Source organism: Sinocyclocheilus anshuiensis, unplaced genomic scaffold (assembly GCF_001515605.1).
Source record: "Sinocyclocheilus anshuiensis isolate Anshui unplaced genomic scaffold, SAMN03320099.WGS_v1.1 scaffold1916, whole genome shotgun sequence".
Lineage (NCBI taxonomy): Eukaryota > Metazoa > Chordata > Actinopteri > Cypriniformes > Cyprinidae > Sinocyclocheilus > Sinocyclocheilus anshuiensis.
Genome location: NW_015558589.1, coordinates 540,889 through 550,095, shown reverse-complemented (window position 1 = coordinate 550,095; position 9,207 = coordinate 540,889). Strand labels below are relative to the sequence as shown.

Here is a 9,207-nt window from a genome sequence, read left to right as displayed (position 1 = left end):
TGTTTGTGTGTGTGTGTGTGTGTGTGTTAAGAGTGTGTGTGTGTGAGTATGTGTGTGTGTTAGAGTGCGTGTGTGTGTGTGTGAGAGAGAGTGTGTGTGTGTGTGTGTGTTAGAGTGTGTGTGTTAGAGTGTGTGAGAGTGTGTGTGTGTTAGAGTGTATGTGTGTGTGTTAGAGTGTATGTGTGTTTGCTAGAGTGTGTGTGTGTGTGTGTTAGAGTGTATGTGTGTGTGTTAGAGAGTGTGTGTGTTTGTGTGTGTGTGTGAGTGTGTGTGTGTGAGGTCATCTCCTCTGATCCAGAGCACTGGAGTGGGTGTTTGATCTGGTGACCCGTGTCCTTCACCAGCAGGCATGAAGGTAGTGAAACTGAAGTTCTGGTAAGAAAGTTTCCTCTGCTCACATGCTTCTGCTGCGTCTGCTTCTTCTGAGATGTTTCCTCCTCAACAACACACAGATGAAGGGAATATGAGCAGTTGCCGGGGTCACAGGTTGTTGCTATGGTGGCTTTTAAAGCATCATTATACAGTTCTGGGTGGTTGCCAGGTAAAGTCCATCCTCAAGAAGTCTTTATTATGTAAAATGTATAAAAGATGTCTGTATTAGTGATGCACTGAAATTAATTTTGTAACCAAAATCGAAATTTAAGTTTTCACTTAACTGAAAACAGAAAATAATATTTGTTTAGTAATCAATGAATTATTCAAATAAATAAACATTTCAATTGCACACAAGGCAGTTTTTATATCAACTTTTAATGGTATATTAATTTGTTGTTGAGATACAAACATTTAAATGCCAGCTGTAAAAAACATGTTTTCATGACATATTCAAACATGCATTAAATACTGAAGAACAGGTTCAGTAAAATATAATGAATATGAAATATAGTGCATATATTGTGGGAAATTATTTATTTAAAATTAATATATTAATTATTTGTCTAGCTGATTATGGAGTTTATGGTGATTGAATGTCTTTTCTGTGGTAAATGTGACATTATTGATCTCAAGCTGTTTTATTGACTTATTTCTGTGGTTGAATCACTGATTAGTGGCTTCTATGATTCATGATCGATTTCAGTAAGTTGTTCTGTTTCTGATGTTTCATCATGTTTATTTGCTGCTGTAACTAGTAGTAAAGAGGAAGAGATGATCAGTGATCTGACGCCACACATTAAAGAGCCACAAAATCATGTTTACTGTTTGAATTTAGTGATAAAACTGACAGAATGTGTAAGATGAGACTTTGTTTCATATTAAAAGTAACAAAACAAATCTCTACAAATAATGTTTAGTGAAGGTCTGCTCATGCATCAATTGAAAACAGCAGAATAAAAGATCTCGGCTCATCAAAATGATCTATTATTTTGGCCAAAACCAGAAATACTTTTTCAGCTGCCATAATTTCAGTGCACCACTAGTATATATATATATATATATATATATATATATATATGTGTGTGTGTTTGTGTGTGTGTGTGTGCATCTGATCTGTGATGGACTTCACTGGAGCTGTGACACAAACACAAACCAAAACTGACTTTCATTAACACTGAACTGAAGTTTTCCTCCATCACCTCTGTCAGGATGAAGAGAGAGTCCGGTGAGAATCTCACATGTTTCTGCAGGAGTCTGTGTGGAAACCCACAAGCTTTTCTCCAAGATTCTCTGTTGTCTAATAGAAAAGCCTGTGTTTCTTCTCTCTGGAGTCATTTAAAAGTGAGAAAGTGTTCAAACAGAGCCCAAGCGCAGTGATTTAGTAGCAGCGCCGGGCGCGCTTCTGCTGTAAAACAAATGTGTTCAGCGCTCGCATTTCCCTGCTGAGGTCTTTCTTCAGGAACCGAAATAAACAGCACAAAAGAAATCAATGCACTGCGGTTATTTGTAATCTCTGACTGCGTCTCTCGCAGCGGCGTCGGCTCTACAATAAAAAAACGGGAGATGGAGGAGCATCGGATACAGGAGAAGAGGAAATGATGGAAAGTCATAGGGGACGTTTAGAGCGTGATGAACGCCAGCGAGAGGACGAGGGAGAAAAACCGAGGCTCTGAACGGCTTCTGCTGGAATTGAGCTGTTAAACCCTTTTTTTCCTCTTCATTGAGCTGTGGAGGTGCTGCCATCCTGAATTTATAACACTGACACCATCGCCGCTCGAGAATGCTGTCTGATCTAACTCAACGTCAGATGAGAGAGAGAGAGTCGTTCTCACACATTCACTGGCCTTTTCCACATGAATCCTAGAGTGCTGTGACGGACCCGGTGCAGTCTGGACTGTCCTCATTACCCTCTCCAGTCCACATCAAACTCATTCACAACTCATTTTATAATGATCATTGTCATCATAATCATTTCTATAATGTTATACAGACATAGTCAGGACTTTAATTGTTTTTTTGTTTTAAAACAAGACACTACAGGTGAATAGGGGGGAAAAAAAACCGAATAGATATCACCATACTTCCCCCAGTTAAAGAATCACAGTATATTAAAACAACTGCTTTTGTATTACAAGTTTTATCAAATATTATGTTTAAAATATGTTAAATATGCACTAATTTGCAGAAATGTCCAGAACAGAAATCTAAAGTCAGGTTCATAATTCTTGTTCAATTTTGTTGACATATTAGAGCTAAAGGTTTTTACTGAGGGGATTTTATATTTTTCTTTTTATCACTCCATAAATCAGAAAATACTGTTAACAGACAGAAAAAATACATTCTCGCCATGTTTTTTAGGAATAAAATGTTATAAAAACTCATGTGAATGATATATCAACAAACCCCACAGTAAAATCCTTCAGAATATAGAGAGGAATAAAACTGCTAAGTTTGGTGTCTGTAAGTGCTGCTCAAGTGGAGATAAAACTTTTAAAGGTATGGATTGTAATTGAAATATACAGATGCAAATAGATAAAAGTGTAATGAAATAAACAATTAGATGTGTAATTTGGGTGTTTTCTTTCCACTAAATTCACTACATTTCACTGAATTAAAGTTGCCTAAAATATCAAAACTAAACTAAAAAAAAAAAATAATAAAAAAAAAACAATAGTTTTGCCTGTAGCATTTTGCCTTAATTTAACATTTTCCTGCATGATTATGGGGACTAGCAAAAATGATTTATTTCTTTAGAATAACGTCACTGATGGTTCATCCTCAATAAGAGCAGGAATTAATGACTGATCTTGAGTTCATGAGTTCATAGTCCAAACTGCACTCGCAGATAAACACATGACGCTTCACACAGTAAATCAACACATCATTGCTTCATCATTGACTGTCAGACGTGTAAATGTTAAAGGGACCGTATTCTCTCTGCAAATGCTACAGAACAATGAGCAGAGCGTTTGCTCATGAATCACAAATATTGTTCAGTGTTTAACCCTCTGAGTTTCATTCAAGCGTTACGTGCGGGTTAGTTTGCGTTCTGTTTAGACGGTTCATCTGCTTTGACTAATTCTTCATCAGATATGCGTTCATTCAGTTATGTGAGTTTAGAATCAGGTTTATGACTGAGGGCTTCAACTGAATCTAATCCAATGAAAACTAAATCCTGCCGGCTGAAGAGGAGAAGAGCGGCGGCCCTCAGGGTTTAGAAGAACGGTTGGTTAAATTCTGCTTAACCTTTACGTTTTCCCTGTCGGTTAACACTCAAACTCCTTTAACCCTTTGAGTTGACAGACTGTCCTCTAATCTGATATTCTTACTCACGTCGGCCACTTCCAGCTCTTTTACAGAAAGGGACAGGTTAACCTTAAGATCTACTGACAGCATCCTGTCAGCAGTTTTATTATATCAATATAAATGTCTGTTTTATATTTCCTCATGAAACTTTATGAACTTTTGCCCACACTGCAGAAAGTGAAGTTCTTCCTGAGTGTTTTTGTCTTGTTTTTCAGCACAAACATCAAAGCATCCTTAAATCAAGATACATTTACTGAGGATCTAAAATGGCAGAAGGTAAGAAGTCTTATTTTCTGAGAAATTGATCCAAATTAAAAACAAGCAGCTGGCAATGACGTCAAAAAAACACAGGTTGTCCCTTTGAATTAAGTTTATTTTTTAAACTCATTTGGCAGATATTTATTGGTAACTTTGAACAGTTTCTGAGAAAACAAGACCTCTGTCATTTAGCATCTCAAGTAAATGTATCTTGATTGACTGAATCACTGATTAGTGGCTTCTATGATTCATGATCGATTTCAGTAAGTTGTTTTGTTTCTGATGTTTCATCATGTTTATTTGCTGCTGTAACTAGTAGTAAAGAGCAAGAGAGGATCAGTGATCTGTCGCCACACATTAAAGAGCCACAAAACATCATTTATTGTTTGAATTTAGTGATAATACTGCCAGAATTTGTAAGCTGAGACTTTGTTTCTTGTTAAAAGTAACAAAACATAAAGATTATTGGTGCTCTACAAATAATGTTTAGTGAAGGTCTGCTCATGCATCAACTGAAAACAGCAGACTAAAAGATCTCAGCTCATGAAAATGATCTATTATTTTGGCCAAAACTAGAAATGTTCCTTGATTTAAAAATGTCTAGAGGTTTGTGCTGGAAAGCAAGACAAAAATACAGAGGAAGAACATCACTTTCAGCAGTAAATAAGCATCAGTTTCAGCAGTAGGCTGGAACTTTTAAATAGTTCAAATTGCCCACATGTAGTATTTTTTCATGCTGCATCAAAATTGATTCTTGCATCAAAATCCAACAAAATACCTGTGTGTGCAACAGAAAGATGTGCTAATCAAAGCTAAAAGAACGACTGTACTGGAGTTTTTGCCGGAAGTGAATTACCAGGAAACTCATATGAGACAGTTAGTTAAGAGCTTCTGGACTCAAAGGGTTAAAGTTGGAATCAATTTAGAACGACGAGAGCGAAGATGAAACAGAGGCACTGAAATAGAGTCCCTTTAACTGTGCAGTTTAGATTATTTGAACTGTTGTGAATCAGTTTCTGCTCGATAGGACGTTTCACAACAGTAAACAGCTGTGCGTGTTGTTGGGAGGTTAAGGGAGGGTTATGTGGGGGTTTTTGGTAAGGTTAATACTCTGGAGAAGTGCAGTCCCATCGTCAGATGACAGGTCTGAAGAGCGCAGCGTTCTGATTAGTCTGAGTATTTCACAAATGTAATGCACACTTCTTCAGGTGCAAACTACGAATGAAGAGTAGTAAGACACTAGAAATTTTGCTAAATCTCGCTTCTGCTTTTCGCATGCTCGCCGTGGGCCTGCACTTCCTCCAGAGATGTGTTTAGCGTGATTAGACAGACCGTTCGTTAGTGGGGTTTGGTGCTGTTTAATTACCTTTGTCGAGTAGCCACTCGTCAACTACCCGACCGAGTCGGTACGGGATTCTTTGCCTAGCAATAGCCAGCCGTTCACTATCAAAGCTCCCTTTGAAGAACAAACAAATTCAACAGGTTACAATCTGGAAGGTCAAAGGTTAAAGATTAGAGGTTAGAGAGAACGCCTTTAAAATCAGATTTAACACCCTCAAGGCTTTAAACATGGTTTGGAGGTTAGAAAGTCAAGCAAGCTCTGGTTACCATGTGTTTTAAACATGAGTTAAACATATTTATGAGTCATTTTAGAGGTTGAATGTTACTTCTGGATAATTACAGTGCATTAAAGTGTCTTTGTGAACGTGGAAAAGCAACCATCGTCGTTCTCATTAAAAATGCATAAGAACATTTCCATATCAGCGTATTGGATCGACAAACAGTCCTGCTGAACATCAAACAGCGAGACTCCAGGAAGACGTTTTCTGTATGGGGTCAAATGATCAAACGTTCTTGAGCGCTGTGATTCACAGCATCACATCGAACCCATTTCATTTGTAGATACATGAGGACCTAAACATGCATCGAGAGCGAAAACCACAGCGATACGTCTGCCTGCGTCGCGGCGGAGATCAACCACCCCTCGTTCTCTCTCTGAGTGAGAGTTGGCGTCATAGTGAAATCAAACTTGTCAGTTCTTTCATTAGCTGCAGCCATCTTTCCTCTCTCTCTTTAATGAAGTCACTCGTAGCAGAGCGACTGCCTCTTAATTGCTCCTGCAGCTCGACTGCAAATGATCTAATCAAAATCCCCGCATGCATCCCTACCCAGCGTTCGCTTACAGCACCTCGGCGCTATTAGCCAGATCAAATAAGCCTGGATTGAATGTAAATACATTGAGCATTGAGCAATGGATCCGTCCGCTGGTTCTGCTTCAACATCCCGATTCTACACTGAGCATCAGTGCTGGACCACAGGGGCTCGTCTCGCTCCTCAAACACCGAAACACATTAATATGATCACGTATGTGTGTGTTTATGGGCTCTGACGATGATGGTTTCTTTCAGGGGTGTAAAATACGTTTTACTTGATTACTGTACATAAATATTATTTTGGCCAATTTGTACTTCACTCAATTGCAATTTAAACTGTATACTTGTAGTTTCACTTACAACAAGACCAAACTTAGCAGTTTTATTCATCTCTATATTCTGAAGGTTTTTACTGAGGGGTTTGTTCATATATCATTCACACGGGTTTATATCTAGCATTTTATTTCAAAAAATTTGATTTTTTTCTGTCTGTTGAGAGTCTTTTTCTGATTTTTTCGGAGTTTTCTGATTTATAGAGTGATAAATAGAGAAATCCTAAATCCCCTCTGAAAAAAAAAAAAACTTGAACTCCAATATGTCAAAAAAATCAATCAAGAATTATGAGCCTGACTTTATCCAATGTTTAGAATAATGTTCTGAAATGAATGCAATTGGTGCATTTTTAACCACAACATTTCAGAAAATGTAATACAATAATACAGAATGAACTGTGATTAATAAAATGGGGAAGCATTGTGAAAGCTATTTGTTGGTAAAACACTTGTTACTCTTTGTAGATTACTTCTGCTGTTGCAACACTTGAGTACAATTTCAAGTTGTACTTCTTTACTTTCACTCAAGCCTGTTTTTGGCAATATACAGTACTTGTACATGTAAGTGAATATTGAGAATTTCTCTCCCTACTTTCACTTCTGTCATTTATTTTCACTGGTCTAATTTTTACACCCCTGGTTTCTGTTATATTTGAGATCGGCGTGAGTCTGAGCGAGTGTTTGTGAGGGAGAAACAGCCTCACAGCGTTTATGAAACACATCAGAGGCGTTTTATTCTCTCGTTTCACAAGAGTCTTATCTTGGAAAGTGAAATCCTCATTTTGTGCGGAGGAAACGCTTTGCTTTTTATCAGCGGTGTCATTTCAAATGCAACTGCTCGTTTTGTGTTACTGGAAATACAGGTCTGATTGTGACGGTGATGTGATGAAGGCAGAGATCTCACGCTGAGCTCCTCATGAGATTCTCTCACACTGACACACAGCAAACACAGTCCTCACACTGACCACATCCAATATACAACATCCACAACCGCATACTAAACCACCATCACCATCAGCCGCTCTGCTGTTACACACCGCACACACACACACACACACACACACACACACACACACACACACAGGTTTGTTTTTGTGAATTGTGGGGACTCTCCATAGGCGTCATGGTTTTTATACTGTACAGACCGTATTTTCTATTGCCCTACACCAACCCTACCCCTAAACCTACCCCTCACAGGAAACTTTCTGCATTTTTACTTTCTCAAAACAACTCATTCTGTATGATTTATAAGCCTTTTGAAATATGGGGCAATGTCCTCATAAATCACCTTCTCCTTGTAATACCTGTCATACCCATGTCATTATACAAATTTGTGTCCTCATATGTCACAAAAACACGCACACACACACACACACACACACACACACACACACTCCAAACCCTTGTGAGATGCCTTATTTTTAATAGTAATACTTTACACGCCTGCTCATTAAATAACGCTCATAATAGAACAATTTATGTTACATTGTATCTTTTAAGAAAAGTAACAGGTTGATTCTCTCTTCTCTGTTGTGTTGATGCTGTTAGTGTCTCACACACATTGAGAGAGGATTCCTGACTGCATCAGTCAAATCAAAGCCAGCAAAATGTAAAACTTTTGACAAAGATTAACTTTATTTTTGACTTTTTCTTTTTATTAATTCTCTTATGTACTACTAACAAAAAAAACCTGTCCCATTCTTGTGTTAACTTGACTCTTAATTTTTTTGTTCATTTACTGGCTGTAAACATCTTACCGGCAGCATCACACCTCACCTATGACACCTTCATGTGCAGTTCACTGCATCTCATTCACAAACAAACAATAATTCATGAAGTACTTCAAAGGTCTCCTCAAGTATAGACTCGCTCTGAGAGAAACAGATGATCAGGCTACAGTAACTGTGGCGTGATGTGAACAAAGCAGTTACAAACTAATCAATCTCACCCTCAAAAACAGCTCTATCTACAGCAATACTGATCAAAGAAAATATAAACTAGGATACAAATAAATACTAAATGAATAAAAATAAAACACAAATATAAAATAAACACCAAGATAGTTTGCTTCTTGTCAATTCTCTTTATTGTCCTGTGCCAATAAATGCAAAAAATCAATAAATAAATAAATAATTTTTTAAAAATTACAAATACAAAATAAATAAGTTACAAAGTAATAATTAAGCTTTAAAGTAAGTTTTAAAATAATAATTATAATAATGTAAATAATTAAAATAATAAATTAAATATGTAAAAATAATCCACACAAAACATAAATGGCCCCACTGTGAGTAGGTCTTGTAATCGCACTAATGCTGCGTTCATGTCACGACAGAATTACCGTAATTAGTTAGTTGCGGTTCAAATGGGAGCTGTTCTCATCCTCAGACGAGGAGCGCTGCATTCTATGGCACAGCAGATTCCTGTGGACGTTCTGAGTGTTTAGCAGATATTCTCACACTGTGTGATTAAGACATTAACAAGAGTAAACCACAGCAAACCTCAGTGACCTTCAGCACTTATCAATCTGCTGCCATTAAATACAGTCTGTTACTATGACAACAACTGGGATCAGTGAGGATGCGCCGGACCTCATCCTACACACAATTCCACTGCAGACTCCCTCTGCGCTAACTGGGTCACTGGATATTTATATTTCTCCAGTCCACACTGCTGCTGCTGCTGCTCGCGTCATTAACACACACTCACTCACACACACTCACTCACTCACACACACTCACTCACACACTCACTCACTCACTCGCACACACACACACACACAC

General features: G+C 37.8%; 1 protein-coding gene across 1 annotated transcript in view; it reads right to left on the bottom strand.

Annotated features, from left to right (window-relative positions):
* Window positions 1-9,207, bottom strand: part of nrxn2b (neurexin 2b) — a 128,580-nt gene that overhangs the window by 18,434 nt on the left and 100,939 nt on the right. The window contains exon 5 of the mRNA XM_016475683.1: window positions 5,306-5,395. Coding sequence (XP_016331169.1) covers window positions 5,306-5,395 — 90 coding nt within the window. The remainder of the gene's footprint in view (window positions 1-5,305; window positions 5,396-9,207) is intronic.